Here is an 18609-nt window from a genome sequence, read left to right on the forward strand (position 1 = left end):
CACTTGTTTATTTTTTACGATAGGATTTTGTCCCGACGTCGAATCTTGAAAGCTTGAAGCTTTAATGGTGGATTTCTAATTTTTTTTATTAAGGGCTTGAGAGTGAATCTCTTTCATTCGGTTTGCTCAAGGGAGGATATTTATAGCCTCCCAAGGTTGGTTCATCGACCACATGACTTCCATTAAGTCAAAAGACCATTGTTGGTCTTTTGGCTGTTCTCCGGCCAATTGTCGGTATATGCATCAATGATGTGCCTAATGTAGGGGAAATGATCACTAGAGTTGGGTGATCATTTCACCTTTTGAACGAAGTCAAAAGGTGGAGAAACGAAAAAGTTATATCTTTGAAATATCAAAGAATGTTGTTATTCTTATCTGTTTTTCGTCGCGAGGAAGACGACAATACAGGGTGAAACAATGTCGTTTCGGGATAGAGATCGAATGCGGGACGCTCCATTGGCATTTCGTTCGCAACTGGGAGTTCCGTAATGTTTCAGCTAACAATGCTGAGACGCGCGTTAGTTGACCATGTGTTTCGCGAACGCACGCCTCCTTCATTGTAGCGGGCAACGTGGATGGATGTTGGGAGTTGGATGAAAATTCAGCGCTCATCTGAAGGCTGTGGTTTCTGCTGCAACGATTCCTCCGAGTTTCGGCCACACCATATTACATGCAATTTTTAGTCTTAAGGGCTTGTTTGAAAATTATTTTTCTTTCACCCTTTTGGCTTTATTTTTAATCTTAAAAATATACAAAATATTTTTTTAATAAATATGACATATACTTTGTCAATTTATTTTATTTTTGTATATTTTTTAAGTTTAATAAATAATTTGTTTGGGATAAAATGAGTACAATATTTTCCCCAAATTATTTTATTTATTTCATTGGCCATTATCTTTTAATTAATCAAGGTTTAATTATCATAATAATTAAATCAATTAATCTTTTAATCAAGTTTTGGCATTTGTTTTAATTATTTTTAATTTATTTGTTCAAAATAATCATCTTAAAAATTATAAATTGGGTAGGTAAAATTTTAATGCTTACAGGGCTCGTTTGAAAAACAACTTATTTTAAAAAGCTCATATATTGAGCTCCATGGCTTAGAAAATTATGAAAATTTTACAATAGTTCACAAAATTACTTTTGACTTCCCTAAAAAATTTCAGAATTTTTGAAACACTAATGGAAAAACACAAATGTTAGCGGAGTCATCATATCAGGAGTCTCGTAACCCCGAGAAAATCCGAATTCGAGTGCGAAGTGTTTCTAAAAATATATTTGACATGCACAAAAACTCTCAAGATTTTCCAACATTTGGAAAAATTCTTGATTTCGTTTGTCGCATACATCGGGACTCCAATTCCCCTATTCGATCTTTAATCCACATCCCGATTAATTTGTGAAATCATTTTTATATAAGGATTCATAGTTCAGATCAACAAGCAAACTTCCAATCAAATATGCAAGGAGATGAGTTCATTGTGGTTCACATGTGTGTCTAATGAGAACATTCAAGGTCCGTTATATCTTCTTTTGTCTAGAAAAACCTAACGAGAGTTCAAAGTCATCTCTAGACTAAATATATGGCATCCTATTAAATAGTATTAAGACATGATAAATGGAAACCAAGAGAATTCTAATGGATTGATGTCAACCTTTATTGAATCTAATTAAAGCTAAGATTACTCCTTCTAGATTAGATACAAGGTTAGGATATACACAAGTAAAAATATTCTGAACTCAGAATGAAACTGTGTAATGCACCTCACAAACAAATGACCAACTACATTCGAGTAGACACTATCCCACGGGATAGGCACATATGACATTGTTATTGCGGCTCTTTCCTCATGCGTAACCAAGCATCATACCCTTAATCCATGAATACTCTAATTTTTTTTAGTTTCTTTGTTTAGTAAACTAAAGTGGCGACTCTTAAAGTCAATTGGATTATTACGTTCTTACACGTACTAATCTGAAACTTGTACGGGTCAATCAAGAAAGGTTTATGATATAAAACTCTACTTTGGTTCCTCATCTCAAATAGATAAGACAACATCATATATGGATAGTCTTATTATCTACTTTTTGTGAGATTCGAGAGGAAGGTAGCTATGGGGTTCTATAACATAACTTTTATAAAAAAAAGTTTTTCTAAAGTGCACATGCCGTGTCTACCATTCAAGTCCTTTATTGCGTCCCCTCTGTGGACGGAGCACTCAAAAGGATATGTAATGCATGAGACTGACTAATTTCGGATTGCACAAACTGCTCTTAAAGACAAAGCATTTGAATGAATGAATCTACTCTTAGGAACAAATCCTTTCATGCTCTACAACAAAAGACGTGAAGTGAACTCTAAAATTGATAGATACATAAGGAAACCTGCATACATAAAACATTTTGGACGTTAAGGGAAACGAAATAAATGCGTATAAACGTTTTCTGAGATTCGTTCAATAAAATCAGTAGACTTGGTGAGTTAATCGTTCATTTCTAGAATTTAGAAGCTCAGTCACTTAGTAAGTATTATTTTTATTTATTTATTTATTTATTTTCTGTTCATTTCAAGTTATGCATTTTCGATGTGCTTAAACAATTTTTTTCATTTAAAATATTCATGAACTTTCTCAAATTAAAGAAAAAGATAAAGTGAATATTTATTATTATATAAAAAATAATTTAATTTATAAATATATAAAAATAGAAATGATCAAATTAAAATTAATAATTTAAATAATAATATTAAAAAATATATAATCAAATTAATAATAATATAAATATAAATAATCAAATTTTAAAAATAATAATTTAAATAGATATATAAAATATAAATAATTAAATTTATAAAAATAATAATTTAAATTAATATATTAAAATATAAATAATCAAACTTATATATATTTTTTTTGGTATTTGATCCAAAGGCTTCTAGTTGATAGATCATCTATTGGAAATATTTCGAGCTAAGCTGTGTAAAAAAAATTCTTTTTTCCATGTAGTTTGATTCAATTTTAAAAATTAGTTTGGAAGAAAGTTATATTTAAGGAACTTCTGCTTTCCATGGATTGATTTAAATAATATATATTGATTCTAAATGTGATATATTATATTGAGACTGGATTAGTTGAGTGTCTGAGGCAAACTAGAAACGAAAACCCGAATTTCAGATCTAAAAGGAAATTAAGAGTTGGTGTAGGTTTTTGTTCTTGACTTATCTATTTGTCTGGTTAGCCCTAAATAGTGTAGATATGTTTCAAAACTTCTATTTTTTTAACCCATTAGAAAAAATTTAAATCTAGTGTTCTGGATTACTATGATGTTTAGATTGTATGTGGTGAGGTGTATGTGATATGGTCTTGAGGTTTAGGAATGGGCATGTATTGATCTAGGTAAAGACTAAAAAAATGTTTTCTGTTTTCTGCAATATTTTGTTTGGTTTGATGGATGACTTAGCAGGTAAAAAAACAAAGGAAAATAAAAGGCATTCCAATACTCTTAAAGAATAATCAAAGTTTCTGTTTTTTAACCCATTGGAAAATTTTCAAATCTTGTGTTCTAGATTACTATAATGTTTGGATTGTATTTGAGTCATTTGACCAATATTGAGCATGTATTGATCTAGGTAAAGATTAGCAGGTAAAAAAATAAAGGTAATAAAAGGAATTCTTGTGTTTCAAACAGGGTTTGTATCATGCTTTTTTACCCGCGTTTTGGACCATTGTACAACCTGAGATTCCATAATTTTGTTATTTATTTGGTTATTTTTTTACTTTCTTTACATTAAAAAATTCCAAAAAAATATATAAGATAAAAAAAAATTATTTCTAATAAAAAAACAAAATAAATATATACCAATAATAAATTTGAATAAGAGCTTGTTCGAATTTTATTTTGTTTTATACAATTTTTTAAATTTCTTTTATAGGTATCTTTTTATCCTTCACCACTCTCTTATATTACTAGCAAACTTCTTATTTATTTAGACATAAAACTCGACAATGAGTTCGCACATACCTTCATGAACATAATGATACAAGTTTAGTCACATATTTAGATTTAGATAAAAAAAAATAGGTACATATCTTATTATTGTATTATTGGATAAATAAAAAAAGTTTAAAATAATATTATTTTAAAAAATAAAAAGTTTAAAGTAGAGACAATACACGTGAGACATATTGTTGAAGCCCATTCTTAAGTGTAACCAAACACTATTCTTAAGTGTAACCAAACACCAGAAAAAAAACAAGATTTCTAAAATACGTTTGAACACGAATAATATTTTTCTTTTCTAATTTCTCTACTAATAAATTAGATAGCAACTCTAAGAAAATTGAAATTAGTTTAAATCGATAACTTTAGATATAATCTAATCAAACCTATCAATTTGTTTCTTCGTCTTACTGAGGAGGACGATAAATTATGGGGCACAACTATCAAATATCAAAAATCTCTTCACAAAATATTTATTTTTGGTGTTACAATATTATATTAAATATATATTAAAAACAAGATTTTAATATATAATTAACCACAACAGTTATAAAGTAAGCAAAATTAAGTAATAAACAATTAATTCCTTAATCATTTTTTTAAAACCTATAGAGAATAAGTCAATTTCTTTCTAAGTACCTCTTACTTTCTCTTTTCCACTCTATTATGTACTTTATAAGATTACATTTATTTTATTTTGTAAGTATTGATTTTGTATTATTTGTAAATTACTTTTTCAGTGTAACTTCTATTTTAAAATAATTAACTGTTTATTTAATAATAAATAAAATTAGACACTTATCATACAAAATAACAAATAATTGATACAAAATTCTGTTTCTACTATGGTCTAACACTTTATCTATGTTCTCCTGAAGTGTGTATCTATTTACAAGCCCGGGGCAATAACTTGTCACTGAAAATTAGAAAATTATTCGTTACTCCCCTCTTAGTTCTCCTAAGAGTTTTTATTTAGTTATATCATACCAACCAGTTACTCCGCTCTTGGTTCTCCTAAGAGTTTTTATTTAGTTATATCATACTTTTTCGGATTGCGATTAATCTCATCCAACCAGGTGATCTCGCGAGCTCAACCAAGACCTCTATCCTTCTTAATATTTTATTTTGTAAATATTAATTTTGTATTATTTGTAGTTTTATATTATTTATAAATTAATTTTTTATTATAATTTCTTAAAATTTTTATGACGTATTTAGACTAGATCTACGAATTGCGATTAATCTCCGTGAGTTAAATACATATCCCGCAAACAAACTCAACCGCTATAATTAAAATTAAGGTAAATAAAAAAATCCGGATTAAGAGGGTATTAGATTGCAATCCATATTTTCAACAGAAAGCAAACATACATAGTCCTTCTCTCACACATAGATTACAATATATAGAAATTGAAGCGCAAATATAAATTAACCATCATCCATCACTGTGGCACCGCCATAGCATCATGATCCTCCTCCTCGGAAGAAGATGATGAAGAACATGGCTCATATGGAGAATTCTCAAAGATCTTAGCAATCCTCTCTATAGGAACCATGGGCATGAAATTCACCAACGTGTACCCTCTATCCACCGCACTTGAAACAGCTTCATTATACTTGTCCGCCCAGTGTGCTGCAGTTGGCAAAACAATCCCCGCCATTTGTGGGAACAATGGAAGATCATTCAGAAATCGCCAAGCAATTACAGCATAATACTCTGCAACAGGCTCATAGTTCACGTACATCTCCTTAGCCGTCGGCTCACATTTAGAGTAAACAGTCTTGGCAATCTCCACAGCCGTATCCGCCACTCCTGACCGCTGTAACTCCATAGCCACTGCTCGTGCTACCTCAGGAGCTTTCTGAGCCGCCATTAGAGCTTGACTTGAAGCTCGTTTGATCAACAATGGTACGTGACCTTCCAACTCTCTTATTGACTCGTCTACCTAATACCCATTACCAATAATCATTATTAATGTCAATTCATTCAACTAAGAGGAAGGATAATTATTATTAACCTTTAGATCAACGAATTTGAGGAGATCAGAAGGAACATCATGGAACTTATAAAGAACCGGCGAAACAACTGCCTTAACAGTGCCTTCGACAGTCTCGACGCCAGGCTTGAGTTGACCGGAATTTGCCTTTGCGAATTCATACAAGCTTGAGAAGACGGAGATAGCATAAAGTGCACCGTCTTGAACGAAATCCAGGTATTTAAGCGTCGTCGTCTCCTCCTCCTCGTTTGAAACCTTCACAAGTATATATGAATGATATTGATATCACCAAATCATCATGTGAAGAAGAAAGATAAAGGGGGGGAAAGAGAGACATACCAGCGTCTCCTCCGTAGTCTGGGTTTCTTCTAATTCGGCCATTAGAGATCGATCGACCGAGCTTTCTGTTAGCTTAATATTGGGCTGCGGTTCTTAATATCTTATAGAGGGGACGGACATTCCTAGAGGCGATCTAAGGATGAGAAATAGACCGTCCGATTAGATCGGGAGATGGATCTATTATCACTTTCCTGCCCATGCGGAAGAGTTGAGGGATGCCATTTTGGTGCAGACGGTATTTCAGGGATGACTTTTCATGGCACAGAGTCCAACCAGATTAGGAAGGGTTAGTTTGATTCCCCTTATAATAAATCAATTGTCTAATAAATTGTTATATTCAGTACTATAAACTATAACAATTAAAGTCTAAAAAAAGCTAATTAAATAGTATTAAATTAAATGGTGGAGTCGAATAAACTACACGACACAAGTAAGAATTTGTTTGGAAATATATAAATATAAATATATTTATATATATATATTTATATATATATATATATATATTAAAGATAAGTTATTTAGATTATTAATTAATTAAATTATTATAATAATTTTTATTCAAATTTTATATTTTATATATAATCTATGAAATTAGTTATTTAATACTTACAAATTAGAACAATAAAGATAAAATATAGAATAATTTATATTTGTTTTTGATAAATCTCAACCAATTCATGAAAACCTACAAGGTATTGTTAAAAAAATATGTGGAATATAGGGTAAGCAAAATCAAAACAATCGATGATTTCATCGAACGATGATTTCATCGAACGATGATTTCATCGAACGATGAAAAACCAACCAAACCAAGTTCTGGTTGGTTCATACTTTCTTGTACCAACCATAACCGGTTCAGTTGTCGGTTTATATAATAAAAAGCTGACAGTTTAACCGACAGACCATATATATAACATATTCGTGCTATTGGTAAATGATGAATATAATGTTTTTTTTTCATTTTTCGAATCTTGACACACATATTTATAATTTGATGTTTATTTTTTTTAAACTCATTTTGATTTAAATAATATTCTAATATATATATATATATATATTTAAATTAAATAATTATTTTATTACCTAATTTATTAGAATTTTATTATAAAACTCAACTATTTTTTTCCTTCTTTAACTTAAAAATATTATATATATTTGTTATTTTTTTTTATAAAACTCAATTAATCTATTAATTTTTTTAAGTTTATTTATATATATTATATATATATTAACAATTAAACTAACGACCGAACTAATTTTATAACCGACCAAACCGAATCGACCTTTAACCGTCAATCGACGTATGGAGATTTTGAAAAACTGACACCAACGGTTGAAATGAATTTTTCGGTGAAAAATCGACCGAATCGAATCGCTTACACCTCTAGTTGGGTCAAATACCACAAATATTTTAAATAGGATTTAAAAATTAGTTTATGCGACTCTAATGAAATTAAAGAGCTTAAAAGAAAAGAAAAAATGACCTCAAGTAAAAGATTAAAGATGTCTTTGAGAGGTTGTAAAAAAGGAAAAATATTTAATAAAACCAAACAAATATGTAACACTTGATCAAAATGTTCAACTCAAACATATTTAAAACTATTTATGTTGTTAAATTTTAAAAATATACGACGAGATCATTCCAAGTATACGTAGTATTAATATTCAAAACATTTTTCATAATAACTATAACCATATTTATAGTTATAATTTTTTAGTACCAAATTTAAGGAATGTTTAAATATCGTATTCTAATTATTTTTTGTAAATTATAGTTGGTTTGAGTGTACTAATAATATTTTATTATTCTTTATTTTTATCTAATCTAATTAAATTAACGCAATTTTTAATGATTTATATTATGAACTCTATATAATTTATTAATCATTTGATAAATGCAACCCTTGCAATTAATGTACCCATCAAATAACCAGGTTATTGTGAGACACAAAACATATTGGTTTTTGTTGTCGTTACAAAAATGACCATGTTAGTTTAACTAAGAAGAATTTTTTATAGATAAAAATATAAATAAAATAAATTTAATAAAAAACAATAAAATAATATATATTTAATGTTTAATTTTTTTTAATAAATCACGAATAATATATTGAAATTAAAAATAGAATACTCTCATTTTATATTATCTCGTGACCTTACACTTTCACTTTGCTCAAATAAAAAATCTCAAATATTATTAATCATTTTTTTACCCTCACTTTAGCCCATCAATGCTCAATCGACCTCTAATGTCGTGACCTTAAAGCACTTAGATCTCATTCCACATTTATCTCATGACCTTAACTTTCTATTCAGTCAAACAACTAATTTTCTCGCATGTGTTAACCAGAAATATCAATTTCTTTCCCAATCGACCTCTATCTCTTTACTTTCACTTCGACTAATCAAAAATTCATCTAATTCCATGTTTATCCTTCAATCACAATCAACCTCTATTATCTCTAAGACCTTACTTTCATTTCATCAAAATGTTGGGAATAAAGCGAAATAATCACACTTGTGATAATAAACTATTCCCCACTTGATTGGATCTTTAGGAGCGAAAAACAACAAACATAATAGGAAACATAAATGGAATAAGAACACCAAAATTTAATGTGAAAAAACTCCTCAAATCAATGAGTAAAAACCACAGGACTTTTGTCCAAAAGAAACTTCACTATAATCAAATGTTAAACACGAAACAAATGAAGATAAAAACTAAACAAAAAGACATCTCACTATCTCTCTACAAATAACTTTCAAATGTGTTTTAATAAGGTCACTTCCTCCAGTTTTTATAGCAGAACGAGGACATCCCAATAGTCTTTTTCTAATAAGACAACCATGCCCCTATTTAACACAAAATGACTTTTGGGCTTCTAGACTTCTTAAATAGACCGAACTTTTTATTACATATTTGGGAGCCAAACAAATAACCTAACAAACTCCCCCATCATAACTATGGAAGGGTTGTTGTCAAACGCGCGGTTGAACAATAAAACTCAAACTTGTCTTTTGGGGGTGCTTTGGTCAGCATATTAGAGCCATAATCATCTATATGCATTTTCTCTAAAACCAATAACTTTTCATCTAGAACATCATGTATCCAATGATACCTCACATCAATATGATTCGATCTAGAATGAAATGTTGAATTTTTCGCAAATTAAATCACACTTCGACTATCACAAAAAAATATATTTATCCCGCACAAAACCAAATTCATATAATAATTTATTAACCAAAATTATTTCTTTATAAGCTTCAGTTGCTGCAATAATTTCAACTTCAGCGGTTGACAACGCAACTCATTTTTGAAGCCTGGATTGCCAAGTAACAACTCTAATTGCAAAAGTAATCAAATAATCAAAAGTAGATTTTCTCGACTCAACATCACCTGCCATATCAGAGTTGATATAACCAACTATTTTCGGACTCTCATTTCAAATGCACAATCTCAAACTTGATGTACCTCGAAGATATCTCAATATCCACTTGGCAACTTTCCATTATTTTTTTCCTAGAATATTTGGTCTTGTGTTAACCATGGCATACATAAAATTTCCAACATCAGAACCATAAGGAATATTCTTCATATATTTTTCTCATCATCATTTGAAGAACAAAGTTCAGAGCTCAATTTAAAATGTGCCACAAGAGGTGTGGAAATATTATTGGTCTCCATATTGAATCTCTGCAACACGTTTTCAATATATTGTTCTTGAGACAACCATAATTTCTTTGTCTTTCAATCACGACTGATTATAATTCCAAAAATATGATTCGCTGGTCCAAGATCCTTCATCGCAAAGGACTCCCCTAAGTCTTGTTTCAACCCACTAGTAAAAACAAGGCCTATACCAATTGGTTTACCAATCGGTACTGCCATTGTTACCAATCGATATTACCCTATATCGATTTGTTTTGTTCCAATCGGTCTCAATCGATAGAAGATTTCTCGGTGTTACCCTCTGCGGTAACACCGATTGGTTCATAACCAATCGGTGTTGTTAGACTATAATGATTTGTTATCCAACCAATTAGTGTTGCTATGTATGGCTATGGTGATTGATAATTTAACCAATCGGTGATTTTATGTAAGACTATGACGATTGGTTATTTAACCAATCAATATAGACGTATTTCTCAAGAAAAAACTTAACTTACTGCAGAAGATTAAAAACGTGTAGACATTAATGTTTACTAATTTGAACATCACTATAATGCACGATAATAACTCAAGTAAAAATGACATTTGAGTCTATTTACAAACTACTTTAACAAGATTAAGATTAAATCGTATTTCAAATAGTTGAAAAATTATTCTTAAGAAACAATGAAAACAACAATCAAATTATAGAAAACAAATTGTTAGCCTTGAAACAAAGTTAAGACCTTGACTTCTCCTTTTTTTCTTTGAAGAGAGCAAGAAGGGAAGACAAAGAGATCCATTTGTTCGCCTTGAAACAAAACTAAGACCTTGATCTCTTCCAGGAGGCGTTCTTTTTCATCAGTTAATTCGTCATTTTGTTTCTGAAGCTCTTCTATGTGTTTGGTTTTCTCCGAGTCCTTTTTGTAAATTCCAAAATACATAAAACAAAGAGATCCATTTTAGTTGAATTGTGCGTGATGTTTTTAGAAAAAGTGATGTTCATTTTTCATACCTATTCATGAAGGACAAGTTCAGTTTGAGAGATCGAACTTCCTTCTCAAGATTTTCACATCTCTTTAGAATTGACTGCATATCTGATGGAAGCGATGGGTCAGGTTTCTCACTTTCGCTTCTGCCATTCTACATCAACAAGTGGATTCAGACGAGTCTCACGTTTGGCCAGATACAAATTCAAAATTTATTGGTGTTTATCATTTGGATCTGAATCTGAATTTATGACACACAAAGTATATACTACACATACTTTACACATACTTTCTTGATCTCTCGACCCTTTGCTTCTTTGTAAGATCACCTTTGTCTACTGAAACAATTCTTTTCAGTAGAAACAAGTAAATGATCACAATTAATCAATATTGACATATGTGAAATCAAATAATGGGGATGATAATTTATGAATGTCACATAATAAGCATGGAAAATGAGAATTGAAATAAGGCTAATTTCATAAATAAATAAAGCACAGAGTAGAGATAAAAAAACTCAACCCTAGAGAAATCCTATTTTTCTCCTTATAATGTGACTTGATGATAATTGTGTTAGAAATCTTGTCTTGAAATAAATTACAGAAATATATATAAAATGATGTACAAATAAATGAAATAAATAAAATATATGAAGAACGAAATTACCGATTGAGATGTTGATTCGAGGCATGTGTTAGACACATTTCCCTTAAAACAGTTTTATAAAAAGAAACTATTCCCATCGCGTGACGATTTTTTCCATCGTGTTACGCGATGGAGATATTTTCGTCAAAAAAATATAAACCGGCACACAGCGTAATTAAAATTATGCGCCGGTCACATCTCATTTAAGGAACTTTTTATGGTCATTTTGTCAAATTTCTCATATACCCTAAAGATAAAGATAAAAACAAAATTAAAAAGCTTTAAAAAAAACGGAAAGACACCATGCGCCTAAAGAAGAAGGGGGCGTTAGAAGTTCTTGATTTCGTTTTTTACCTGTTAATAAAAATTATAGCATAAGAATACGTAGAGAGAAAATAATTCTCATTTTTTTATTAGCATTTGGCTTCAAATGATACATAAAAGATATTAATTTATAGAAACATTATTATTTAAACTTGGATGGTTGTATTTTGTCAACAGTTGTGGCAGACCACGTCGCAAGTGCAATAATGGTATCCACCCCTTTGTTTGCATGGCCTACATCTTGTTGTCATCGAGGAAGCTCCACATGATGTATTAACTTCATAGAAACAACCTGAAAGTTCACTTGATTCATTTCCACAAGGACCACTATACTTCTTGGTCACCGTGCAATATTTTGGCATTTGACTGAAAATAAAACCAAGATTAATTCAATATTAAAAAATAAAATAAGATCCTCTAATTTAACTATAGAGGTGCAGAATATACCAATTAACAAATGAATTAGAGAGAAGAACCAAACAAATTAAAGATATTAGAACTTCTAGTTTTGTCATGGTTAATGATGATGATAATCAATTAGGTTTTTCTTAGAGCTATTCGAAGTTAGTTTCGAATGGTGTTAGTGATGGGTAAATAAATATTTATATATATATATATATATATATATATATATATGCTCTAGATATCAAGAAATTGTTTCTAAATTAATTTTGACTGAATTTTAAATTAATGAGAAGAGTTTGGTCTTACATTTTATTAATTAATTAATATATTCGAATTTAAAATTTTATGTTAAATATATATAATAATAGATGAGGTAATACATTTAATTAATAAGTATTTGTTTTTACTTTTACAAAATTTATTTGTCAAAAGGGATTAACACACAAACTTTATTTCAGAATAATTATTTTTTAAATTTACTTTTTCATCTTTTTATTAAAATAATTTTTTTATTTAATTTGGTTAGACTTCTTAGATTTGATCACTTTAAAATATAATTTTTAATTACTTTTCTTGTAAAAGAAGTTTTTTTTATATAATTGAAGTACTGTTTTTTTATTTATATATATATATATTATAACTTTTTTCTAACATCATCTCTCATAAATTTAATTTATATAACCCTGTAAAATCATCAAGGAAAAAGTTTAAATGGAATTTTAATCTTGATTTGTGTGTAGATTTTTTTTAATAAAACATTTTATAAAATCGTGTTATGTCATTTTAGAATTAATTATAATAATAATTAATTTAATAAAATTTAAATAATTTTTTTTAGATTTAAAATAATTAAATTATAATTTGATTTAAAAAAACCTGTATTTAAATTAATTATAAATAATTAATTTAAAAAATAATTTATTTAATAAGAGTCGTCGATTCATTTCGAAAATCAATAAAATTATACGTTTATAACCATGCACAAGTTTTCGTGTATTTAAAATTGTAACAATAATATTTAAATACTGATACTTGAAACTAATGTTGACGATTAATGAGGAATGTACCTAGAGAATATCAGTTTTTAAGATATTATGATTTAAAGATAAATCTCAAATATGTCTTTGTCACAATAACTTTTAATGAAAATATTTCAAAAATATTTTGAAATCATTTTCTAATTTTTTTAGTTTTTTAGAAAATGGTTTGGGTTTCCAAAATTATAAAAATAATTTTGAAAATTAAAAAGTAGAACCAAAGAGGCCCTGGACCGGTATTCTCGATCCTGGATGCGATTTCCATCGGTCATGGGATAAGACCCTCGGTCCTAGGTCGTGATCCCTCGACCGAGCGACTGAAGTCTCTTAATCAAGTGTTAGAGTCATAGGTCCTAGGTGCGAGAGTCCTTGGTCTAGGTGCTAAAGGCTCGATCGAATGCGAGAATCCTCAGTCTGGGGCGGAATCCTCGGTCGGGTGTAAAAAAGTTCTTTGGTCATGGGTTAGCCTTGGGTTACTTTTCCTCGGACGGAAATCTAACCTGGTTAACTTCTAGCTAAGCTTGGGCTACGTTTTATCGGTCATAAATTGAGCCTGGTCTAACTTCTAGTTAAACTTGGGCTATGTTTTTTCGGTCGGAAGTAAGCCTTGGGAAAACCTTCATCGGTCGTCCAGAACATTAAAGTGCAGGTTTGATGTTTTTGACAGGGACCTTGATTCATTGACTCAAGGTCATGGAAAGCTTCGTATAGTTCCTATGATCATTTATAACATCATCTGAGGTGTCATTCGATCGGGATGATGTTCCATTCAGCTTGAATAGTTTGGGTACAAAAAACGAGTTTTTGATTTTCAGGCTTTATTGAAGTGTGAGGAGCTTGCAAATAGCTTTATTATGTTTCATATGGTTGAATGGAACCAACACATGAACAATGGCTATTCAATTTGATCATTCAAGAAAAAAAATAATTTTTTTATCATACGTGATTGGGATGACTTGGAATTGGTTCAAATATGTTCCCAACATCATAAGTTATGGAGTCATCTTTAAAGTCTCGTTTTCTACTTTAATTTTTCGATCACTTGATCACCCTCACAAATAAAATTTCTAAAAAAGGAACCGACAACACAAACTTGACGATTAAAATTGTGCAGATTGGGGGTAGGCTTCGCTTAGGGATTGGGTTGGACGTCGATGGGCCTATAGATTAGAGGAATGAGTTTGATTTTAGTGGGTCTTGGGATCATTTTCTAGGTATGTGCTTCTCATTCAGGGCGAGGGCGAGGGCGAGGGCGAGGGCGAGGGCGGTCACGGTCTCGCTTATCATTTTATTCATCATTTATTTTATATATTTTGAATTATTTAGTCCAAAATTATTTTTCGGAGTACAATCAATGCGACGTCGTCTCCAAAAATAATGAGTTATTTATTTTAAACCGATCATCCAATGTACCGATGTATAAATATTGAAACATATATAATTGGTTTGAGATTTATTTACTTTAAAAATATAATTTGGATTGAAAAATGAATCTTATAACTTGGTTAGTCTGGTCTCTCTTGTTGTTCTCCAAATTCTATTAACCTAAAGTGAAAAATTAATGTTTCTTCACATTATATATCATGGGCCTAAATAAAGCCCACAACAAGTTGAGTCTCTCCAACTAGGAGAGGACAAAACCCAACAGATTTTAAATTGGAACCACTAATCATGAAAACAATTTTTTGAACAAATTTTTTTTGTTTTCCTTTAAGGATCCGATATGGCCTCGGTCGGTTGAATGACACCTTCGGGATATTACAAACATATTCTAAGTGAAACGAAGCTTACTAAGCTTCCTATGTAATTTGTTTTCATGTTGGAAGCAAAATATAAAATGAAAAGTTGCATTAAAACATTAGTTGTTGGAGTATTGACTAATCAAGGCTTTGGCCTGATTTTCAACCAAAAAAAAGTCAGGCCACTGAGAATCTTAGGTGCTTGTCATGCCATAAGACCGTACAAGCCCCTCGCTTGCTTCGCGATGGAGCGCTCTCGCCGTCCGACCGAGATATCTACACACTTACCTATTGCTCGGCCAAGAAGAAGCCCCCGTGCTTCGCGATGGAGCCCGTTGACCGCATGCTAACTCGTGCTCAAGCCACCGTGAACCCAGATCCAATGGCCCTTAAGACAAGTTTGCGTTTCTAATTAATTATTTTTTATATTTTGATATTTTAAATGCTTCAAATTATTTTTTAAAATTTCAAAAAATATAGATATAATGTCTAAAATATTTTTAAGGCAAAATAAATTATTTCATTAAATATTTGTTTGAATTTAATTTTAAATCTAACTTCTTTATTGATATTTTTTCAAGTACTAATTTCTACAAATTTTGACATTAAAAAACGGTATTAACGTTATTTTAATATTTTAAATCAAATATATATCTAGGATTTAGAAAAATAATTGGATAAACAAAATATAAAATCTATTTTTTTAATAGCCAAAATTTGGTGAAGTAAATATATTTTTTTAAAGGCACATATGACATAGCGATAACACCCTTCCCCCGAATGTCATCGAATCTCGTATCCAAATAAAAATTTTCTGGAAACGCATTTGTGTCCAGCCATTTAAAACAAACAATATTTTCTAATCAAATCTATCATTTCCATTTATTATCTCTTCTAACGAGATTACAGAGAATGGTAAGTTATTAGATCTAGACTAATAAAATAAATTTAAAATTTCTAAAATTATAAAAAAAAATAAAACAAAAATTATAAGTAATACAGCCGATCTAAAGATAAAAATGAAAATTAAAAAGTCTAACAAAACGGAAAGACACCATGCGCATTAAGAAAAAGGGGCTTAGAAATTCTTGATTTCATTTTTACATGTTAATAAAAATGATAGCATAAGAATAACTAAAGAGAAAATAATTGTCATTTTTTATTAGCTATGTGTAATAAAAAGACATGTTATTTCATTTGGCTACAAATGATGCATAAAGATAATATGATAGAAAAATTATTTCTGAATTAACAGCGGCCGCATACCACGTCGCAAGTGCAAAAATGATATTCACCCCTTTGTTTGCATGGCCTACAATTGGTTGTCATGGAAGAAGCTCCACAAGATCCATCAACATCAAAGAAACAACCCGGTAAACCACTTAATCCATTTTCACAAGGACCCTTATACTTCTTGGTCACTGTGCAATATTTTGGCATTTGACTGAAAATAACACCGAGATTAATTAAAATTAAATATAGATCCTCTAATTTAACTATATATAATAGTGATGAAGTATTTACCAATGAACAAATGAATTAGAGAGAAGAGCCAAACAAATTAAAGTTATTAGAACTTCTAGTTTTGTCATTGCTAATGATGATGATAATCAGGTAGGTTTTTCTTAGAGTTATTCAAAGTTTGTTTAGAAAGGTATTAGTGATGGGTAAGTAAATAAATATTTATATGCTCTAGATATACAGAAAATGTTTCTAAATTAATTTTGACTAAAAATTGTATGAATTTGTAATTAATCAAAAGACTAATTTGGTATTACATTTTATTAATTAATTAATTAATATATTCGTAATCTAATTTGAATTCAAAATTTTATGTTAAATTTTCGTAATCTAATTAATATATATATATAATAATAGATTAGGTAGTACATTTAATTAATAAGTATTTGTTTTTACTTTTACAAAATTTATTTGTTAAAAAAGATTTTCAACAAAAAATTATTTAAAGAAATTATTTTGTAAATTTACTTTTTCATCTACTTTTATTAAAATATTTTTTACTTAATTTGGTTAGACTTTTTAGATTTTATATCAAATACAATAAATTTCACTCTTTAAAATATCATTTTTTTTAATTAAATTTTCTTATAAAAAGAAGTTTTTATCTAATTTAAGTACTGTTTAATTTTTTTTATTGTATACCAATATTGTACATGTTCATTGCACAACTGAAAGAACACATATATATATATATATATAATACAAAAAAACTAATCTAAAACTTCTTAAAAAAATAAAAATGTTAGCCTATTGTTTTAATTTTCATTAAAAATATTAAAATATTATATTATATGTATTTAAAAAATCCAATTATATATATAAAGTAATTTAAATTTTTTAAATAAAAATATAAACAAAGTAATTTTAATAAAAAAAATCAAAATTTATATTTAATATGCATTAATTACAAACAAATTTTAAATATGTCGTTAAAATAAAAAATATATATAATTCTCAGTACTAGTTTATGTGTTAATATAAATAAAATATATTATATTATTTAATCTAAATAAAATATAGAAAATATATTTTAGATAAACAATTTTATATCTAATTATAGAATAAATAATTGGTGTATTCATGTATTTTTACACATTAAGATATAAATTTTTTGTTAATTTAATTATAGTTTAATTTTTTTATTTATATATTTTATAACTTTTTCTAAAATCATCTCTCTTAATTTACACTATTAAATGGATAAATAAATTTAATCCATACTTATTTTTAATTTTATATAATAAAATATATGATATTATATAATTAAAATAAATATATTATAAAATTTATAGATATCGTTTACGTTAACAAATAAAATAATAAAATAAGATTATTAACAATAAAATAATGAGAAATATAATATTTTTAATTTTTACTATTTTTATAATAATATAATACATATAATATAACATTGAAATTTATAAATAAATACTAAAATTTTATCTAATTAATTTATAAATTTTAAATAAATAAATTCAAAATAATTTAAATTAAGGCCATGATTAAATAATTGGTTTGAATAATTATTGTAATAATTAAATCTTAATTAATTAAAATAAAGGCTAAGAAAAATAAATAATTCAAGAAGGTGATAATGTTGAAGATATGCTGGCAATTCTTGAATTTGGGAGCTATGAAGACTTTGCTTGTTGACAAAGAAAATAATGGAAGACAAGAGAAAGATAGCTTGCAATCAAGGTGGAGAGTTGAGAATGAATTTACGATATTACAAATATAATATATTCATGGTACACAATCTTGGTACAAGGAAGGTGTATATATTCAACAAAAGAAAACTATATATTTTGGTGTATAATATTGATATTAGGAAATAAGATTATCACAAAAATAAATTATATCTTTTGTTATGGAAATACATTTAAAAAATATAGTAAAAATATTTTGGATGCTCTTTGAGAGTTTTGGACAATATATTGATATTAATCTAATTTGAGCTTA

General features: G+C 28.6%; 1 protein-coding gene across 1 annotated transcript; it reads right to left on the reverse strand.

The window, feature by feature from the left end:
* Positions 1–5416: 5416 nt before the first annotated feature.
* LOC124937787 (stress-related protein-like) lies at positions 5417–6380 on the reverse strand. The gene is made up of 3 exons (XM_047478112.1): positions 6339–6380; positions 6021–6269; positions 5417–5948 (listed from the first exon to the last, which is right to left on the reverse strand). Exons 1-3 carry the CDS (start codon positions 6378–6380, stop codon positions 5445–5447), a joined length of 795 nt encoding a protein of 264 aa, XP_047334068.1. The 3' UTR covers positions 5417–5444.
* Between the last annotated feature and the right edge of the window lie 12229 nt (positions 6381–18609).

This window comes from Impatiens glandulifera, chromosome 5, assembly GCF_907164915.1.
Source record: "Impatiens glandulifera chromosome 5, dImpGla2.1, whole genome shotgun sequence".
In the NCBI taxonomy this organism is placed as follows: domain Eukaryota; kingdom Viridiplantae; phylum Streptophyta; class Magnoliopsida; order Ericales; family Balsaminaceae; genus Impatiens; species Impatiens glandulifera.